The sequence below is a fragment of the Heptranchias perlo genome, unplaced genomic scaffold (assembly GCF_035084215.1).
Source record: "Heptranchias perlo isolate sHepPer1 unplaced genomic scaffold, sHepPer1.hap1 HAP1_SCAFFOLD_143, whole genome shotgun sequence".
NCBI lineage: Eukaryota > Metazoa > Chordata > Chondrichthyes > Hexanchiformes > Hexanchidae > Heptranchias > Heptranchias perlo.
This window is the reverse complement of record NW_027138678.1, coordinates 288,560-310,689: the sequence shown is the minus strand read 5'-3', so window position 1 is coordinate 310,689 and position 22,130 is coordinate 288,560. Positions and strand designations below refer to the sequence as shown.

The 22,130-nt window shown below is 51.1% G+C and overlaps 1 protein-coding gene across 1 annotated transcript in view; it reads right to left on the bottom strand.

The window, feature by feature from the left end:
* Positions 1 to 303: 303 nt before the first annotated feature.
* Positions 304 to 22,130, bottom strand: part of LOC137308896 (deleted in malignant brain tumors 1 protein-like) — a 64,416-nt gene continuing 42,589 nt past the window's right edge. Inside the window, exons 10-15 of the mRNA XM_067977333.1 lie at positions 20,581 to 20,877; positions 19,042 to 19,356; positions 14,647 to 14,940; positions 11,240 to 11,527; positions 8,504 to 8,620; positions 304 to 6,343 (exon numbers count right to left, since the gene is read on the bottom strand). Coding sequence (XP_067833434.1) covers positions 6,264 to 6,343; positions 8,504 to 8,620; positions 11,240 to 11,527; positions 14,647 to 14,940; positions 19,042 to 19,356; positions 20,581 to 20,877 — 1,391 coding nt within the window. The 3' untranslated portion in view covers positions 304 to 6,263. The remainder of the gene's footprint in view (positions 6,344 to 8,503; positions 8,621 to 11,239; positions 11,528 to 14,646; positions 14,941 to 19,041; positions 19,357 to 20,580; positions 20,878 to 22,130) is intronic.

Sequence of the window (22,130 nt, the reverse complement as noted above, 5' to 3'; positions counted from 1 at the left end):
AACACACACATGCAAACACACACACAGAGACACACACATGCAGAAATTTCCTGTAAACCGGGGGACGACACCTTTAGAAGGTGGCCCAATCACGAGAGACTGGCTCACGCTTCACCCCGCCTGCATCCCATACGTGTAACACCGCAATCACATCTGGCACCTTTGCGCGGGCGAGTTTCCCGATTGCGGACCGGGGGCTGTGGTATCGACCGCTCACGCGGGTGTCAGTGGAGCGAGGCGTGCAGTGAAACCAGCTTTGCCTTCGAACTGGACAACCTGAGCTTTAAAGACACACACGGTACGGACAATGAACATTTTAATGGTTTACGGCAATCAGACAGACAATTCCCGGTGTACGTGCAATCGTTGAATCGTCGCCTGAGGCAAACTTGATTGTTCCGTCGTACGGGCAGCGATGTTCCGCACACTGTGTGGAAAACTGCTTCCCGATTACGCCCTTGAAGGGCCCGGCTCTCAACCTTGATGCGATGTCCCCTCCTTTATCATTCCCCCTCCCTCACCGGGGGACGGTATCTGAACCGAGAGGTCGTAACCACCAAGAAAGACTGACAAGAGAGGCTGAGGGGTGACCCAGTAAAGGCAGGGGAAATGGTGCATGAGGGAGGACTTCAGATGCCTGTGGCATTGGGGAGGTCTTCTGAGGCAGAAGGGGCACCCATACAAGCCAGAAGGGTTACGCCTCGACAGAGCTGGGATTACTGTCCAGGCGGGGGAAGTGAACCAGTGCTGTGCGGAGGGTTTAAACTGATTTTGTTCGCAGGAGGGTGTGAAAGGGGACGAAACATTAATCTAACGAGAAAACAAGTTCCACACAGACTGGGACAGACGAGTGGCACTGCAGCAAAGGATAGTTCGGGAACAGCAGGGATCAAACAGGGGGGGGGCAATCATGAGGCACTCGAAGATGGGTTTGGGTGTACACAACGGGCCACCAAATGGTGGGAAGGAAACAGAGGAGCAAACTTGAAGGCAAATTACAGAAAGATGCAAGAGCGACGGAGTAGTGATAATGTGCGATTCAATTATAGACTGGGATAGTAGCAGTGCGAAGGGCAAAGAGGGGGAGGAAATTCCTCAAATGCACACAAGAGAGCATTCTTCATCAGTACGTTTGCAGCCAAACGAGGAAGGAGGCAGTGCTGGGCACAGTTCTGGGAACGAAGTGGGGCAGGAGGGCCATGTTTCGATGGGGGAGCAGTTGGGGAACAGCGATCACAATATCATCAGGTTTAGAATAGTTGTGGAAAAGGACAAGGGACAAAAATATGTGAAAATACTTAACTGGTGGATTGGAATCAAAAATTTATTTTTTTACTCGTCCATGGGGTGTGGGCGTCGCTGGCGAGGACGGCATTTAGTGCCCATCCCCAATTGCCCCTTGAGAAGGTGGTGGTGAGCCGCCTTCTTGAACCGCTGCAGTCCGTGTGGTGAAGGTTCTCCCACAGTGCTGTTAGGAAGGGAGTTCCAGGATTTTGACCCAGCGACGATGAAGGAACGGCCGATATATTTCCAAGTCGGGATGGTGTGTGACTCGGAGGGGAACGTGCAGGTGGTGTTGTTCCCGTGTGCCTGCTGCCCTCGTCCTTCTAGGTGGGAGAGGTCGCGGGTTTGGGAGGTGCTGTCGAAGAAGCCTTGGCGAGTTGCTGCAGTGCATCCTGTGGATGGTCCACACTGCAGCCACGGTGCGCCGGTGGTGAAGGGAGTGAATGTTTAGGGTGGTGGATGGGGTGCCAATCAAGCGGGCTGCTTTGTCCTGGATGGTGTCGAGCTTCTCGAGTGTTGTTGGAGCTGCACTCATCCAGGCAAGTGGAGAGTATTCCATCACACTCCTGACTTGTAGATGGTGGAAAGGCTTTGGGGAGTCAAGAGGTGAGACACTCGCCGCAGAATACCCAGCCTCTGACCTGCTCTTGGTAGGCAAAACAGTAGTTGAAGAATGGGAAGCCTTCAAGGTGGTCTGAATACAGAGTAGACACTTTCCCATGAGTGAAAAAAACCCAAGAACATAAGAAATAGGAGCAGGAGTAGGCCATTCGGCCCCTCGAGCCTGCTCCGCCATTCAATCAGATCTTTGACCTCAACTCCACTTTCCCGCCCGATCCCCATATCACTTGATACCCATGAAAGCTCGAGCTCCCTGGATGACAAAAGATCATGAAACAGAAAAAGGAGGCTTATGACAAATGTAAGGTTCATGATACAGTAGAGAAGCAGGCTGAATACAGAAAGTACAGAGGAGATCTATAAAAGTCTATAAAATAACGAGGGGCATAGATAAGGTAGATAGTCCAAATCTTTTCCCAAAGGTAGGGGAGTCTGTAACGAGGGGGCATAGATTTAAGGTGAGAGGGGAGAGATACAAAAGGGTCCAGAGGGGCAATTTTTTCACTCAAAGGGTGGTGAGTGTCTGGAACGAGCTGCCAGAGGCAGTAGTAGAGGCGGGTACAATTTTGTCTTTTAAAAAGCATTTGGACAGTTCCATGGGTAAGATGGGTATAGAGGGATATGGGCCAAGTGCAGGCAATTGGGACTAGCTTAGTGGTATAAACTGGGCGACATGGACATGTTGGGCCGAAGGGCCTGTTTCCATGTTGTGAACTTCTATTCTAAGGGAAATAAGAGGGGCAAAGAGAGAGTCTGAGAATAGATCAGCGGCCAACGTAAAAGGGAACCCAAATGTCTTTTACAAACGTAGAAATTGTCCAAGGGTTGGGACAAAGTATGAAATCTTCTTGAGGGCATGGCTGAGGCACTAAACGACGGGTCGGTCTTCACTAGAGATGAGGATGCTGCCAACGTAACAGTGAAGGAGGAGGCAGCAGCGATATCAGATAGGACAAAAACAGATAAAGAGGAGGAACTTAAACGATCAGCAGTTCTCAAAGTAGGAAAGTTGCCCGGTCCAGATGGGATGCATCCTCGGTTACTGAGGGAAGTAAGGGTGGAAATTGCGGAGGATCTGACCATAATCTTCCAATCCTCCTTAGATATGGGGACGGTGCCAGAGGACTGGAGGATTGCAAATGTTGCACCCCTGTTCAAAAAAAGGGGGGAGAGGGATAAACCCGACAATTACAGGCCAGTCAGACTAACATCGATGGTGGGGAATCTTTGAGAGACAATAATCTGGGACAAAATTAATTGGCACTTGGAAAAGCACAGGCTAATAAATGAAATTCAGCATGGATTTGTTAAATTGTGTTTCACGAACTTGATTGAGTCTTTGATGAAGTAACGGAGAGGGTCGATGAGGGTAGTGCGGTAGATGTGGTGTATATAGACTTTCAAAAGGCATTTGATAAAGTGCCACAAAATAGACTTCTAACAACACCAACTTGCATTTATATAGCGCCTTTAACGTAATAGAAAATCCCCAGCGACACCAAGCCACATAAGGAGATATTAGGACAGGTCATCAAAGAGGGAGGTTTTAAGGAGCGTCTTAAAGGAGGAGAGAGAGGCGGAGAGGTTTAGGGAGGGAATTCCGGAGCTCAGGGCCCAGGCAGCTGAAGGCACGGCCGCCAATGGTGGAGCGATGGGAATCGGGGATGCGTAAAGAGGCCAGAATTGGAGGAACGCAGAGATCTCGGAGGGTCGTAGGGGCTGGAGGAGGTTACAGAGATAGGGAGGGGGCGAGGGCCATGGAGGGATTTGAACAGGAGGATGAGAATTGTCGGGACTGGAGGAGGTTACAGAGATAGGGAGGGGGCGAGGGCCATGGAGGGATTTGAACAGGAGGATGAGAATTGTAGGGGCTGGAGGAGGTTACAGAGATAGGGAGGGGGGCGAGGGCCATGGAGGGATTTGAACAGGAGGATGAGAATTGTCGGGACTGGAGGAGGTTACAGAGATAGGGAGGGGGCGAGGGCCATGGAGGGATTTGAACAACAGGATGAGAATTGTAGGGGCTGGAGGAGGTTACAGAGATAGGGAGGGGGGGGCGAGGGCCATGGAGGGATTTGAACAGGAGGATGAGAATTGTAGGGGCTGGAGGAGGTTACAGAGATAGGGAGGGGGGGGCGAGGGCCATGGAGGGATTTGAACAGGAGGATGAGAATTGTAGGGGCTGGAGGAGGTTACAGAGATAGGGAGGGGGGGGCGAGGGCCATGGAGGGATTTGAACAGGAGGATGAGAATTGTAGGGGCTGGAGGAGGTTACAGAGATAGGGAGGGGGGGCGAGGGCCATGGAGGGATTTGAACAGGAGGATGAGAATTTTAAAATCGAGGCGTTCCCGGACTGGGAACCAGTGTCGGTCCAGCGAGCACAGGGGGTGATGGGTGAACGGGACTCGGTGCGGGTTAGGATACGGGGGGGGCAGAGTTTTGGATGAGCTGGAGGGTGGACGATGGGAGGCCGGGCAGGAGAGCATCGGAATAGTTAAGTCTGGAGATAACAAAGGCACGGACGAGGGCTCCAGCCGCAGGTGAGCTGAGGCAGAGGGGGCGGAGACGGGAGATGTAACAGAGGTGGCAGTCAGCGGTCTTGGCGATGGACCGGACAAGTGGCCGGAATCTCATCTCAGGGTCAAATGGGACGTCAAGATTGCGAACAGTCCGGTTCACTCTCAGACACAGGGCCAGGGAGATGGATGGAGTCAGTGTCTCAGGGATGGAGTTTGCAGAAGTCAATGGCCCTGGTCGTCCCAATACAGAGCTGGGGAAAAATCTGTAAGCAAATTTGAAGCCCATGGGATTAAAGGGACAGTGGCAGTATGGATATAAAATTGGCTCGGGGGGCAGAAAGCAGAGAGTTGGAAGGAAATCTACAGTGGGTGTTCCCCAGGGGTCAGTATTAGGACCACCGCTCTTTTTGATACACATTAATGACCCGGACTTGGGAATAATTTCACAGTTTGCAGAAACTCGGGAATGTAGTAAACAGCGAGGGGGATAGTAACAGACTTCAGGAGGACGGAGACAGACTGGGGGAACGGACGGACACACGGCAGAGGGAATTTAACACAGAGAAGTGCGAAGCGATGGATTTTGGTAGGAAGAACGAGGAGAGGCAATATAAACTAAATGGGACAATTTTAAAGGGGGTGCAGGAACAGAGAGACCTGGGGGTGTGTGTACACAAATCACTGAAGGGGCAGGACAAGTTGAGAAGGCTGTTAAAAAAGTATCTGGGACCCTGGGCTTGATTAATAGAGGCACAGAGTACAAAAGCAAGGGAGTTATGCTGAACCCTTTATAAAACACTGGTTCGGGCCACAGCTGGAGTATTGGGTCCAATTCTGGGCCTCGCTCATTAGGAAAGACGTGAGGGCCTTAGAGAGGGTGCAGAGGAGATTTACCAGAATGGTCCCAGGGATGAGGGACCTCAGTGATGCGGAGAGACTGGAGAATCTGGGGTCGTTCCCCTCAGAGCAGAGAAGGTTAAGGGGAGAGATTTAATCGAGGGGTTCAAAATCATGAAGGGGTTTTGAGAGAGTAAATAAGGAGAGACTGTTTCCAGTGGGCAGGAGGGTCGGTGAGCAGAGGACACGGATTTAAGGCGATCGGGGAAAGAGCCAGAGGGGGGAGATGAGGAGAATTATTTTTACGCAACGAGTTGTTCTGATCTGGAATTCACTGCCTGAAAGGGAGCAGATTCAATAATAACTTTCAAAAGGGGAATCGGAGAAATAATCAAAGGGGAAAAATTTACAGGGATACGGGGAAAGAGCAGGGGGGAGTGGGAATAATCGGATAGATCTTTCGCAGAGCTAGCACAGGCTCGATGGGCAGAGTGGCCCCCCACCCCGCCGTGCCATGCCTGCGATGAAACACAATTATATTTTAGAGACGAACAACGTAAGAGCGGGCTAAACGGACGCGCCTTTCGAGAGGCGGATTTGGAGCTGAGACCTCGAGTGTCGAAGTTCTCTCCCCGCCTTGTTTCCTAAAATGCCCCCGTCCCGTCGGTCTGGCGGTGGACTTCAATTGGCTGTTCCGCAAACGGCTAAATTGGCAAAGGGAACTCTTCTGCCAGCAACGGCGTTCGTCCTGCTTGAGATGCTGCTCGCACCGTCACTGGCGAACGTCCAGAGCGTCCGCGGTCAATCGGCAAAAGAAAACAAAACGGCGTTGACCATAAACTTGGCGGTCGAGATGAGTCCTGGACAGAAAAAGGGGCGGGGGGGAACGGCCGCACGCCTGCTGAGATTCGGCAATTGGCAATGAAATCTGAACATGGGAGCAATCTAATGTCCTCGCTGTATGATTCCTTCAGAACACACTCCCCAAGATATCGTCTGGGTTAAAAGGGAGTGTCGTCGTCTATCGCCTCGATGTGAGTCACGTCGTCGAGCAGTCGCTGTCGGACATATATCCTGTACTCTGTGGGTCGAAGATACATAAGAACATAAGAAACAGGAGCAGGAGTGGGCCAATCGGCCCCTCGAGCCTGCTCCGCCATTCAATAGGATCATGGCTGACCTGATCCTAACCTCAAATCTAAATTCATGTCCAATTTCCTGCCCGCTCCCCGTAACCCCTAATTCCCTTTACTTCTGGGAAACTGTTTTAAATTTATTTAATGATGTAGCTTCCTGGGGCAGCAAATTCCACAGACCCACCACCCTCTGAGTGAAGAAGTTTCTCCTCATCTCAGTTTTGAAAGAGCAGCCCCTTATTCTAAGATTATGCCCCCTAGTTCTAGTTTCACCCATCCTTGGGAACATCCTTACCGCATCCACCCGATCAAGCCCCTTCACAATCTTATATGTTTCAATAAGATCGCCTCTCATTCTTCTGAACGCCAATGAGTAGAGTCCCAATCTACTCAACCCCTCCTCGTATGTCCACCCCCTCATCCCCGGGATTAACCGAGTGAACCTTCTTTGTACTGCCTCGAGCGCAAGTATGTCTTTCCTTAAGTATGGACACCAAAACTGTATGCAGTATTCCAGGTGCGGTCTCACCAATACCTTATATAACTGCAGCAATACCTCCCTGTTTTTATATTCTATTAATGGAGATCGCAGATCAGTCCTTTGTAGCTCTTGCAAAGATAACAAAGTATTTATCAGAAATGCCGCAGTCCAGATGCGTGTTTGATTTTTACGCGGCAAGTTCGAAAGTATTTATCTGGATACCTGCTCTGCAAAGAGAGACCTCTCGCATAACGCATGTGTAAAGCCTTTCCCCACTGCAGGATGGCAAATACCTTCACGTCCAGCGAAATGTTTTTGAAGCACAGTCACTCTTAATGTAGGGAAAGCCCGACAGGTAACGGGTGCACAGAAAGAGTAATTCAATTTTTTTTTTATCATTCGTTCATGGGGTGTGGGCGTCGCTGGCGAGGCCGGCATTTATTGCCCATCCCTAATTGCCCCTTGAGAAGGTGGTGGTGAGCCGCCTTCTTGAACCGCTGCAGTCCGTGTGGTGAAGGTTCTCCCACAGTGCCGTTAGGAAGGGAGTTCCAGGATTTTGACCCAGCGACGATGAAGGAACGGCCGATATATTTCCAAGTCGGGATGGTGTGTGACTCGGAGGGGAACGTGCAGGTGGTGTTGTCCCCATGTGCCTGCTGCCCTTGTCCTTCTCGGTGGGAGAGGTCGCGGGTTTGGGAGGTGCTGTCGAAGAAGCCTTGGCGAGTTGCTGCAGTGCATCCTGTGGATGGTCCACACTGCAGCCACGGTGCGCCGGTGGTGAAGGGAGTGAATGTTTAGGGTGGTGGATGGGGTGCCAATCAAGCGGGCTGCTTTGCCCTGGATGGTGTCGAGCTTCTCGAGTGTTGTTGGAGCTGCACTCGTCCAGGCAAGTGGAGAGTATTCCATCACACTCCTGACTTGTGCCTTGTAGATGGTGGAAAGGCTTTGGGGAGTCAGGAGGTGAGTCACTCGCTGCAGAATACCCAGCCTCTGACCTGCTCTTGTAGCCACAGTATTTATGTGGCTGGTCCAGTTAAGTTTCTGGTCAATGGTGACCCCCAGGATGTTGATGGTGGGGGATTCGGCGATGGTAATGCCGTTGAATGTCAAGGGGAGGTGGTTAGACTCTCTTTCCATTTTTGAGATGTTGCTTGAGGGATACTTATTGGTCGGGACACTGGGAGAACTCCTCTCTGCTCTTCTTTGAATAGCTCGATGGGATCTTTTACACCCACCCGAGAGGGGCCTCGGTTTAGCGTCTCACCCGAAAGACGGCACCTCCGACAGTGCGGCGCTCCCTCAGCACTGCAATGGGGAGTGTGGGCCTGGATTGTGCGTTCGCGGGGCCGGAAAGCTGAGAAGCAAAGACCAGGGGGCTGCCATTGCGTCCGTACTTTCAGGTCTTGGATTTCGGCCTGGCGAAGGCAAAGGGGAAACAACAGTTGGTCTCCAAAGTCATCGCGACTGGTGGAATGCATCACTTACCCCTCCTGCAGAATTCACTGCAGAAGTTCGGCAACCATTGGATGCTCTGAAAGCCCCCAAAAGGAGTGAATTTGGTTCTCTCACACGCAAAGAGCATTCGAAAGTTTGCTCCATACCGAGGTCAAAGCGCATTCCTTACCACGTTTGCTCTTGCCAGTCCTCGATTTCCTGAAGTAATACACGGAGACGACCAGAATCAGGAGCAGGATCAGAGTCGCCAAGAGCCAACCAACGATTGCCCCAACGTTGGAGGATTCTAGAACGAAACACGATTTGAAAAAGAAAGAAGCCAGTTTAACTGCAAGGTTCACTTTGCTAAAAACCAACCAACACTTTTCAACTCTGTTCCCGTTTATCTATCCGCCCGAAAATCCTTACGTCTTCATCTCAACAAGGTTCAGCTGCTCCGAAGACTGATTTCCCTTGCTTATAACATCCGAGAAGGCATGAATTTATTTGCGCCCGCAGGAGGACCTGGACGCCATCCGTGTTTGGCTGACCGGGAGCGGGCCAATGCTACGTTGGCCTTCACTGCAAGAGGATTTGAGTACAGGAGCAAGGATTTCTTACAGCAGTGAGACCACACCTGGAGTATTGTGTGTGCAGTTTTGGTCTCCTGACCTAAGAAAGGATGTACTTGCCATAGAGGGAGTGCAGCGAAGGTTCACCAGACTGATCCCTGGGACGACAGTATGAGGAGAGATCGGGCCTGTATTCACTCGAGTTTAGAAGAATGAGAGGGGATCTCATTGAAACGTACAAAATTCTGACAGGGCTCGACAGACTGGATGCAGGGAGGATGTTTCCCCAGGCTGGGGGGGTCCAGAACGAGGGGGGTCACAGTCTCAGGATACGGGGGTGGGACATTTAGGACTGAGATGAGGAGAAATGTCTTCACTCAGAGGGTGGTGAACCTGTGGAATTCTCTACCACAGAAGGCTGTAGAGACCAAGTCACTGAATATATTTAAGAAGGAGCTGGATAGATTTCTGGACACAAAAGGCATCAAGGGGTACGGGGAGAGATCGGGAATATGGTATTGAGATAGAGGATCAGCCATGGTCATATTGAATGGCGGAACAGGCTCAAAGGGCCGAATGGCCGTCTCCTGCTCCTATTTTCTACGTTTCAATATGATCATGGCTGATCCTCTATCTCAATACTATATTCCCGCTCTCTCTCCCCGTACCCCTTGATGCCTTTTGTGTGCAGAAATCTATCCAGCTCCTTCTTGAATATATTCAGTGACTCGGCCTCAACTGCCTTCTGTGGTAGAGAATTCCACAGGTTCACCACCCTCTGAGTGAAGAAATTTCTCCTCATCTCACTCCTAAATGTCCCACCCCCCCGTATCCTGAGACTGTGACCCCTGGTTCTGGACATCCCCCCCCCAGCCGGGGGAAACATCCTCTCTGCGTCTAGTCTGTCGAGCCCTGTCAGAATTTTATATGTTTCGATGAGATCCCCTCTCATTCTTCTAAACTCTAGTGAATACAGGCCGAGTCGACCCAATCTCTCCTCGTACGACAGTCCCTGCCATCCCAGGAATCAGTCTGGTGAACCTTCGCTGCACTCCCTCCATGGCAAGGATATCCTTCCTCAGATAAGGAGACCGAAACTGCACACAATACTCCAGGTGTGGTCTCACCGAGGCCCTGTATAACTGCAGTAAGACATCCCTGCTCCTGTACTCAAATCCTCTTGCAATGAAGGCCAACATACCATTCGCCTTCCTAACTGCTTGCTGCACCTGAATGTTTGCTTTCAATCTCAATGATTTATTTGCCTCAGCATGTGCTTTTCTCGCAGCACTGTGCACAGTTCTGGTCTCCATACACCTTGGTTAGACCACACTTGGAGCACTGTGCACAGTTCTGGTCTCCATATACCTTGGTTAGACCACACTTGGAGCACTGTGCACAGTTCTGGTCTCCATATACCTTGGTTAGACCACACTTGGAGCACTGTGCACAGTTCTGGTCTCCATATACCTTGGTTAGACCACACTTGGAGCACTGTGCACAGTTCTGGTCTCCGTATACCTTGGTTAGACCACACTTGGAGCACTGTGCACAGTTCTGGTCTCCATATACCTTGGTTAGACCACACTTGGAGCACTGTGCACAGTTCTGGTCTCCATATACCTTGGTTAGACCACACTTGGAGCACTGTGCACAGTTCTGGTCTCCGTAAACCTTGGTTAGACCACACTTGGAGCACTGTGTACAGTTCTGGTCTCCATATACCTTGGTTAGACCACACTTGGAGCACTGTGCACAGTTCTGGTCTCCATATTAAAAACAGGATATCGAGGCACTGGAGAAGGTGCAAAACAAGATTTACAAGGGTGATCCCAGAACTGAGAGGTTATAAACTATCAGGAGAGACTGAACAGGCTGGGGCTCTTTTCTCTGGAAAAGAGAAGACTGAGGGGTGAACAGATCGAAGTCTTTAAGATTATGAAAGGGTTCGATAGGGTAGACGTAGAGAAGATGTTTCCTTTGTGGGGGGAGACCAGAACTAGGGGGCCATAAATATAAGATAGTCAGTAATAAATCCAATCGGGGAATTCAGGAGAAACTTCTTTACCCAGAGAGTGGTGAGAATGTGGAACTCACTCCCACAAGGAGTAGTTGAGGTGAATAGTGTGGATGGATTTAAGGGGAAGCTGGAGAAACACATGAGGGAGAAAGAGATAGAAGGAGAGGGTGAGATGGAGTCGGGAGGGAGGAGGCTCGTGTGGAGCATAAACACCGGGATAGACCCAGTTGGGCCAAACAACGCAAGCAATGCAGATCACGGCTGCCCGAGGAGGACCATCCATCCCGTCCGCAAACAGCAATCCGGAAAAGCTTTAAATATCAAGCTCGCTCACCTGGAATGGCAACGACAACGGACTCGGTGTAGCTCGAGTTGACCCATCTTCCTCTCACCTGCGCTTGGTGCAAACAAGCAAAGTGGCCTTCGATCACCTTCCCGCCTTCATTCAGGGGAAAGATCGAGGTAGAATTTGGCATTGGGATGCATTGGACCTGCCTGGGTCCACTCAGACCTATTTCGAATAAATACATCTTGCTGTTCGCTGTGGTGTTCTCGGCCGTGCAGTTAATGAAAGTCTGACCGTCCAATGTGAATAATCTTATCTTCGGATTTGGGAGGGGGTCTAATTGAAAGAAACGAGCAGCAGAAAAATAAGTACAGACAAGAAGCTGAAACACAATAATTTTTTCTTTGTTCGTGGGCGTCGCTGGCCAGGCCGGCATTTATTGCCCATCCCTGATTGCCCCTTGAGAAGGTGGTGGTGAGCCGCCTTCTTGAACCGCTGCAGTCCGTGTGGTGAAGGTTCTCCCACAGTGCTGTTAGGAAGGGAGTTCCAGGATTTTGACCCAGCGACGATGAAGGAACGGCCGATATATTTCCAAGTCGGGATGGTGTGTGACTCGGAGGGGAACGTGCAGGTGGTGTTGTTCCCATGTGCCTGCTGCCCTTGTCCTTCTAGATGGTAGAGGTTGCGGGTTTTGGAGGTGCTGTCGAAGAAGCCTTGGCGAGTTGCTGCAGTGCATCCTGTGGATGGTCCACACTGCAGCCACGGTGCGCCGGTGGTGAAGGGAGTGAATGTTTAGGGTGGTGGATGGGGTGCCAATCAAGTGGGCTGCTTTGCCCTGGATGGTGTTGAGCTTCTTGAGTGTTGTTGGAGCTGCACTCATCCAGGCAAGTGGAGAGTATTCCATCGCACTCCTGACTTGTGCCTTGTAGATGGTGGAAAGGCTTTGGGGAGTCAGGAGGTGAGTCACTCGCCGCAGAATACCCAGCCTCTGACCTGCTCTTGTAGTATTTATATGGCTGGTCCAGTTAAGTTTCTGGTCAATGGTGACCCCCAGGATGTTGATGGTGGGGGATTTGGCGATGGTAATGCCGTTGAATGCCAAGGGGAGGTGGTCAGACTCTCTCTTGTTGGAGATGGTCATTGCCTGGCACTTGTCTGGCGCGAATGTTACTTGCCACTTATCAGCCCAAGCCTGGATGTTGTCCAGGTCTTGCTGCATGCGGGCTCGGACTGCTTCATTATCCGAATTAACTCAAAGGTTCTTCGTCTTGTCCCAGTTTGGTGTAAGTCAATTTATTCTTCAGATGTTGGCGTCGCTGGCAAGGCTGCCATTACCTGGCCACCCCAGGTTGGTTGGCGATGAGCTGCCTTCTTCAACTACGACAACTGAGCGGCCTGCCAGGCCACTTCAGAGGACCACTCAAGAGTCAATCACATTGGCGTCGGGCTGGAGTCACAAATAGGCCACACACCGGGTACGGACGGTGGGTCTCCTTCCCCAAAAGGACATTACTGAACCAACTGGGGTTTTACGACAATCCAACACACTACCACACTGACGGACAAAACGGGAAATTGCTTTGATTTTCTTCCCTCTTCTCCCGCCATGAGTTTTGGCCGACTTTCACAAAATATTTGCAACCATCTTCAGCCAGAAGTGCCGAGTGGATGATCCATCTCGGCCTCCTCCCGATATCTCCACCGTCACAGAAGCCAGTCTTCAGCCAATTCGATTCACTCCACGTGATATCAAGAAACGGCTGAGTGCACTGGATACAGCAAAGGCTATGGGCCCCGACAACATCCCGGCTGTAGTGCTGAAGACTTGTGCTCCAGAACTAGCTGCGCCTCTAGCCAAGCTGTTCCAGTACAGCTACAACACTGGCATCTACCCGACAATGTGGAAAATTGCCCAGGTATGTCCTGTCCACAAAAAGCAGGACAAATCCAATCCGGCCAATTACCGCCCCATCAGTCTACTCTCAATCATCAGCAAAGTGATGGAAGGTGTCGTCGACAGTGCTATCAAGCGGCACTTACTCACCAATAACCTGCTCACCGATGCTCAGTTTGGGTTCCGCCAGGACCACTCGGCTCCAGACCTCATTACAGCCTTGGTCCAAACATGGACAAAAGAGCTGAATTCCAGAGGTGAGATGAGAGAGACTGCCCTTGACATCAAGGCAGCATTTGACCGAGTGTGGCACCAAGGAGCCCTAGTAAAATTGAAGTCAATGGGAATCAGGGGGAAAACTCTCCAGTGGCTGGAGTCATACCTAGCACAAAGGAAGATGGTAGTGGTTGTTGGAGGCCAATCATCTCAGCCCCAGGACATTGCTGCAGGAGTTCCTCAGGGCAGTGTCCTAGGCCCAACCATCTTCAGCTGCTTCGTCAATGACCTTCCCTCCATCATAAGGTCAGAAATGGGGATGTTCGTTGATGATTGCACAGTGTTCAGTTCCATTCGCAACCCCTCAGATAATGAAGCAGTCCGAGCCCGCATGCAGCAAGACCTGGACAACATCCAGGCTTGGGCTGATAAGTGGCAAGTAACATTCGCGCCAGACAAGTGCCAGGCAATGACCATCTCCAACAAGAGAGAGTCTAACCACCTCCCCTTGACATTCAATGGCATTACCATTGCCGAATCCCCCACCATCAACATCCTGGGGGTCACCATTGACCAGAAACTTAACTGGACCAGCCATATAAATACTACAAGAGCAGGTCAGAGGCTGGGTATTCTGCGGTGAGTGACTCACCCCCTGACTCCCCAAAGCCTTTCCACCATCTACAAGGCACAAGTCAGGAGTGTGATGGAATACTCTCCACTTGCCTGGATGAGTGCAGCTCCAACAACACTCAAGAAGCTCGACACCATCCAAGACAAAGCAGCCCGCTTGATTGGCACCCCATCCACCACCCTAAACATTCACTCCCTTCACCACCGGCGCACCGTGGCTGCAGTGTGGACCATCCACAGGATGCACTGCAGCAACTCGCCAAGGCTTCTTCGACAGCACCTCCCAAACCCGCGACCTCTACCACCTAGAAGGACAAGGGCAGCAGGCACACGGGGACAACACCAGCTGCACGTTCCCCTCCGAGTCACACACCATCCCGACTTGGAAATATAATCGGCCGTTCCTTCATCGTCGCTGGGTCAAAATCCTGGAACTCCCTTCCTAACGGCACTGTGGGAGAACCTTCACCACACGGACTGCAGCGGTTCAAGAAGGCGGCTCACCACCACCTTCTCAAGGGCAATTAGGGATGGGCGATAAATGCCGGCCTCGCCAGCGACGCCCACATCCCATGAACGAATGGAAATAAAAGTCGCAACTCAAATCACTCGTATGCTGTCTCTTACAATTTTATCTTCTGAAGGAAATTGCTCGAATCTGCTTTGAACGAATCAACACTTCTTTCTCCCTCTCAATATTCACCGTGCTCACCTGTTACAGCGATGTGGACTGTATCACTGAGCGATGAATTCACGTATTTCCCTGCAACTTGGTTCCGGAACTTGCAGCTGTACCTCCCGGTGTCGTTCATCGTTAAATTGGTGATTTGAAAGATGGCGGAATTGATCCCTTGCTGAAGGTCCTGATGGCTCAGGTAAGCGTCATTCTTGTAAAAGTCAATCGCCCTGCTGGAGTTCCGGTCTCCGGTGGTACAGTTAAGATTAACAGACTCCCCTTTCACAAATATATGGTAGTTGGGTTCCAAGGCTAACATTGGCTTTATGCCTGAGGGGAGAAGGTAATGCCGTGAATGGGATCAGTTGAAGTGACAACGAAGGCAGACAGCCATCGAGTTCGAACTCTGCTCGGCTCAGAGTCGCAGCCAATGGTTCGTTGGGCCGCACTCTTCCCTTTGTGCCAAGAAGGTTCTGAGTCCCAGTCCCACCCCAGGGGCTCGAGCACGCTGATCTGGGGCGAGACCCATCAGAAGTACTGTCTTTCGGATAAGGTGTCACACAGCGTCTCCCTCTCGGGTGGGTGTAAAAGACCTACTCCCCCCGTCATCGCCCACCCCTGCCGCTATTTGAAGAAGAGTAGGGGAGCTCTCCCCAGTGCCCCTGCCTATCATCACATCTCCGAACCAACACTGTGCTCAGCATTGGCCTGCCGCCTTTCCGACATTTTAACTGCGATTACACTACAATATTATTTCACTGTGAGGAACTTTGGGCTGTCCTGACTTTGCGAGAGTCACTCAGTAAATAGAAGATGGGGGTTAAAAGATTCCTCATTTCCCCCTCTGGCTCCTTTACCAATAAATCCGTGCCCTCTGCTCACCGACCCTCCTGCCCACTGGAAACAGTCTCTCCTTATTTACTCTCTCAAAACCCCTTCATGATTTCGAAAACCTCGATTAAATCTCCTCTTAACCTTCTCTGCTCTGAGGGGAACGACCCCAGATTCTCCAGTCTCTCCGCATCACTGAGGTCCCTCATCCCTGGGACCATTCTGGTAAATCTCCTCTGCACCCTCTCTAAGGCCTTCACATCTTTCCTAAAGAGCGGGGCCCAGAACTGGACCCAATTCTCCAGCTGAGGCCCGAACCAGTGTTTTATAAAGGGTTTAGCATAACTCCCTTGCTTTTGTACTCTGTGCCTCTATTAATAAAGCCCAGGGTCCCAGATGCTTTTTTAACAACCTTCTCAACCTGTCCTGCCACCTTCAAAGATTTGTGTACACACACCCCTAGGTCTCTCTGTTCCTGCACCCCCTTTAAAATTGTCCCATTTAGTTTATATTGCCTCTCCTCGTTCATCCTACCAAAATACATCACTTCACACTGCTCTGTGTTAAATTCCCTCTGCCATGTGTCCGTCCGTTCCCCCAGTCTGTCTCCGTCCTCCTGAAGTCTGTTACTATCCCCCTCGCTGTTTGCTACATTCCCGAGTTTCGTGTCAGCTGCAAACTTTGAAATTATTCCCAAGTCCCGGTCATTAATATATCTCAAAAAGAGCAGTGGTCCCAATACTGACCCCTGGGGAACACCCACTGTAAACTCCCCTCCAGTCTGAGAAACAACCGTTCACCACGACTCTCTGCTTTCTGTCCCCCCGAGCAAATTTTATATCCACGCTGCGACTGTCCCTTTAATCCCACGGACTTTAATTTTGCTAAAAAGTCCATTATGTGGCACTTTATCAAACGCCTCTTGAAAGTCCATATACACAACATCTACCGCACTACCCTCATCGACCCTCTCCGTTACTTCATCAAAGAACTCAATAAAATAATTCAAACATAATTTGCCTTTAACAAATACGTGCTGGCTTTCATTTATTAACCCATGCTTTTCCAAGTGCCAATTAATTTTGTCCGGATTTATTGTCTGTAGAATCATAGAATCATAGAAAATAGGAGCAAGAGAAGGCCATTCGGCCCCTCGGGCCTGTTCCGCCATTAAAAATGATCATGGCTGACCGTCTAACTCAGTCCCCTGTTCCCGCTTTTTCCCCATATCCCTTGATCCCTTTAGCATTAAGAAATATATCTATCTCCTTCTTGACTTGGCCTCCACTGCCTTCTGTGGTAGAGAATTCCACAGGTTCACCACCCTCCGAGTGAAGACATTTCTCCTCATCTCGGTTCTAAATGTCCTACCCCCCGTATCCTGAGACTGTGACCCCTGGTTCTGGACTCCCCCAGCCATCGGGAACATCCTCCCTGCATCTCGTCTGTCTAGTCCTGTTAGAATTTTATATGTTTCGATGAGATCACCTCTCATTCTTCTAAACTCGAGTGAATACAGGCCGAGTCGACCCAATCTCTCCTCATACGTCAGTCCTGCCATCCCAGGAATCAGTCTGGTAAACCTTCGTTGCACTCCCTCCATGGCAAGGACATCCTTCCTCAGATAAGGAGAACAAAACTGCACACAATACTCCAGATGTGGTCTCACCAAGGCCCTGTATAACTGCAGTAAGACATCCCTGCTCCTGTACTCAAATCCTCTTGCAATGAAGGCCAACATACCATTCGCCTTCCTAACTGCTTGCCGCACCTGAATGCTCGCTTTCAGCGACTGGTGTACAAGGACACCCAGGTCTCGTTGCACCTCCCCTTTTCCCAATCTATCACCATTCAGATAATAATCTGCCTTTCTGTTTTTACAACCAAAGTGGATAACCTCACATTTATCCACGTTATACTGCATCTGCCATGTTCTTGCCCACTCACCCAACTTGTCTAAATCACATTGGAGCCTCTTTGCATCCTCCTCACAGCTCACATTCCACCCCAGCTTTGTGTCGTCCGCAAACTTGGAAATGTTACATTCAGTTCCCTCGTCCAAATCATTGATATATATTGTGAACAGCTGGGGCCCAAGCACTGATCCCTGCGGTACCCCACTAGTCACTGCCTGCCACCCCGGAAAAAGACCCGTTTATTCCTACTCTCTGTTCCCTGTCTCCAAGGGTTCCCCCACCATCGACAGGCTGACTGGCCGATACCTGCCATGTTTATCTGTCCTCACTTTCTTGAACAAAGGTGAAACATTTGCAACCCTCCAATCCTCCAGCACGGACTCCGCTCTGAAATCTCAGAAGGACTGAACGACCGTTCGTGTTGCCTCTATTAATAAAGCTCAGGATCCCATATGCCTTCTCAAGGTGACCTGCCACCTTCAAAGGTTTGTGTACATACACCCCCAGGTCTCTCTGTCCCTGCATCCCCTTTAGAATTGTACCCAAGGGAAGAATTATCATAGAATCATAGAATCATAGAAGTTTACAACATGGAAACAGGCCCTTCGGCCCAACATGTCCATGTCGCCCAGTTTATACCACTAAGCTAGTCCCAATTGCCTGCACTTGGCCCATATCCCTCTATACCCATCTTACCCATGTAACTGTCCAAATGCTTTTTAAAAGACAAAATTGTACCCGCCTCTACTACTGCCTCTGGCAGCTCGTTCCAGACACTCACCACCATTTGAGTGAAAAAATTGCCCCTCTGGATCCTTTTGTATCTCTCCCCTCTCACCTTAAATCTATGTCCCCTCGTTATAGACTCCCCTACCTTTGGGAAAAGATTTTGACTATCTACCTTATCTATGCCCCTCATTATTTTATAGACTTCTATAAGATCACCCCTAAACCTCCTACTCTCCAGGGAAAAAAGTCCCAGTCTGTCTAACCTCTCCCTATAAGTCAAACCATCAAGTCCCGGTAGCATCCTAGTAAATCTTTTCTGCACTCTTTCTAGTTTAATAATATCCTTTCTATAATAGGGTGACCAGAACTGTACACAGTATTCCAAGTGTGGCCTTACTAATGTCCTGTACAACTTCAACAAGACATCCCAACTCCTGTATTCAATGTTCTGACCAATGAAACCAAGCATGCTGAATGCCTTCTTCACCACCCTATCCACCTGTGACTCCACTTTCAAGGAGCTATGAACCTGTGCTCCTAGATCTCTTTGTTCTATAACTCTCCCCAACGCCCTACCATTAACGGAGTAGGTCCTGGCCCGATTCGATCTACCAAAATGCATCACCTCACATTTATCTAAATTAAACTCCATCTGCCATTCATCGGCCCACTGGCCCAATTGATCAAGATCCCGTTGCAATCCCAGATAACCTTCTTCACTGTCCACAATGCCACCAATCTTGGTGTCATCTGCAAACTTACTAACCATGCCTCCTAAATTCTCATCCAAATCGTTAATATAAATAACAAATAACAGCGGACCCAGCACCGATCCCTGAGGCACACCGCTGGACACAGGCATCCAGTTTGAAAAAACTACCCTCTACAACCACCCTCTGTCTTCTGTCGTCAAGCCAATTATGTCGGCAACATTGTGGAACGAGCTTGTCCTTACCGGAACAAATCGCGCCTGCATCTTCTCCGTGGTGGCAATTGTGCTGACTCCACGACCTGGCAACACAGTGCCACAGGGCAGACTCGTCCCCGCGGCAGGCCACGTCGTCCATCCAGATCGGCCCGATGCCCCTTCCAAAGTGAGCATGCGTTGGGGCGGCCAAGGCGGAGCCGCACCCGAGGGTCTGACAGACAACCTTGGCGTCGAGCAGTCCCCACTGGTCGTCGCAGATCGTCCCCCAGCTGTCTCCGAACAAGATCTCCACTCGGCCGGAGCAGGGGCTGCTCCCGTTCGCCAGGCGCTGCTCCATGCTCGCTGTTTCGGGTTAGAATAGAGAGCGGACACGTCGTCAGGCGTCTGTCATCCCGTCCGACCGCTCGCCCCTCTCCTCCCAAACCCCGCTCTAGAAGCGTCCGCCCACTCGCCTTAAAACCCGCGCGGGCGAGCGAATCCGCCTCGCGCGGCAGCCCGAGAGCCTGAAACGGGGGGCGGCGGGAGGTCGGGGCGGCCGCCCGCCCTGAGACTCGGCTCCGTCTGAAAACCGCACCAGTCGGAGCGAGTCGTCTTGTGGCCGATGAGGAAGCCGAGAGCCGGAGGAACGGGGTTCTCGGGGGGTTGCGGAGGGGCGGCCAGTGGTATTAATTCGACTAGGGAGGGGATGCAGCTCCCCTGCGGACCGTTATACGTGGTAACTCAGCCCCGCTGTCATAACTCGGAACGCCTTTATTATTAATTCGTTCATGGGATGTGGGCGTCGCTGGCGAGGCCGGCATTCATTGCCCATCCCTGATTGCCCCTTGAGAAGGTGGTGGTGAGCCGCCTTCTTGAACCGCTGCAGTCCGTGTGGTGAAGGTTCTCCCACAGTGCCGTTGGGAAGGGAGTTCCAGGATTTTGACCCAGCGACGATGAAGGAACGGCCGATATATTTCCAAGTCGGGGATGGTGTGTGACTCGGAGGGGAACGTGCAGGTGGTGGTGTTCCCATGTGCCTGCTGCCCTTGTCCTTCTAGATGGTAGAGGTCGCGGGTTTGGGAGGTGCTGTCGAAGAAGCCTTGGCGAGTTGCTGCAGTGCATCCTGTGGATGGTCCACACTGCAGCCACGGTGCGCCGGTGGTGAAGGGAGTGAATGTTTAGGGTGGTGGATGGGGTGCCAATCAAGCGGGCTGCTTTGCCCTGGATGGTGTCGAGCTTCTCGAGTGTTGTTGGAGCTGCACTCATCCAGGCAAGTGGAGAGTATTCCATCACACTCCTGACTTGTGCCTTGCAGATGGTGGAAAGGCTTTGGGGAGTCAGGAGGTGAGTCACTCACCGCAGAATACCCAGCCTCTGACCTGCTCTCGTAGCCACAGTATTTATATGGCTGGTCCAGTTAAGTTTCTGGTCAATGGTGACCCCAGGATGTTGATGGTGGGGGATTCGGCGATGGTAATGCCGTTGAATGTCAAGGGGAGGTGGTCAGACTCTCTCTTGTTGGAGATGGTCATTGCCTGGCACTTGTCTGGCGCGAATGTCACTTGCCAATTATCAGCCCGAGCCTACCTGCAACAGATATCTGAAGAGGGTCACTGTGGCTCGAATTGTACTCTCGCCCTGACACGATTGTTCGGTATGTGCAAGTGTAGTCTCCTTCGTCGGCCATGCTTGTGTTCAAGATGGAGAACTCCGCAGACGAGCTGCTCCCCACCCGCCTGGCGGTTAACATCACCCCACTTTTATACAGGTGAAAATCGCTCGTCCGGTACTGATTTGGGGCCGTGCAGACGATGGAAAGCAGTTGCCCCTGCGGGTATTGGTCAAAGGCCTTCCTCACAGATATGGAAGGCCTCTCCGTTTCACCTGAAAGACAGAACGCAAAGCGCGATTGTTGGAAAACTTACCGCGCGGGAGGATGCTGACCGGCCTGCCGCGCCCGGGCCGGCCGAGAAACGAGCCACCCGGCCTCATCCCACCCTCCCGCACTCGGTCCGTGGCCCTGCAGGTGACCGCTCCTCAGGGGCACATCCAGGGTATTTTTTTAATGAGTTGAGGGTCTCTGCCTCTCCCACCCTCTCAGGCAGTGAGTTCCCAGACCCCCACCACCCTCTGGGTGAAAACATTTCTCCTCAGCTCCCCTCTAATCCTTCCACCAATCACTTTAAATTGATGCCCCCTGGTTATTGACCCCTCCGCTAAGGGAAATAGGTCCTTCCTATCCACTCTATCTCGTCCTGTCATAATTTTATACCTCAATTAAATCTCCCCTCAGCCTCCTCTGTTCCAAGGAGAACAACCCCAGCCGATCCAATCTCTCCTCATCGCTAAAATTCTCCAGTCCTGGCAACATCCTCGTAAATCTCCTCTGCACCCTCTCTAGTGCGATCACATCCTTCCTGTAATGTGACCAGAACTGTACACAGTACTCAAGCTGTGGCCTAACTAGTGTTTTATACAGTTCCAGCATAACCTCCCTGCTCTCATATTCGATATCTCGGCTAATAAACGAAAGTATCCCAGATGCCTTCTTCACCACCTTATCTACCTGTCCTGCTACCTTCAGGGATCTGTGGACATGCACTCCAAGGTCCCTCACTCCCTCTACACCTCTCAGTATCCTCCCATTTATTGTGTATTCCCTTGCCTTGTTTGCTCTCCCCAAATGCATTACCTCACACTTCTCCAGATTGAATTCCATTTGCCACTTTTCTGCCCACCTGACCAGTCCATTGATATCTTCCTGCAGTCTACAGCTTTCCTCCTCACTATCAACCACACGGCCTATCTTTGTGTCATGCGCAAATTCTTAACCATGCCTCCTGCGTTTAAGTCCGAATCGTTAACGTGCACCACAAAAAGCAAGGGACCCAGTACCGAGCCCTGGGAGACCCCACTGGAAACAGCCTTCCAGTCACAAAAACACCCGTCGACCATTCCCCTTTGCTTCCTGCCACTGAGCCAATCTTGGATCCAATCTGCCTCTTTCCCTTGGATCCCAAGGGGCCTGTACTTTTTTTGACCAGTCTGCCACGTGGGACCTTGTCGAAAGCCTTGCTGAAATCGATCAATCGCGCCACGTCCTGTGCCTCGATTGCTACGATCAAGAACGCAAGAGG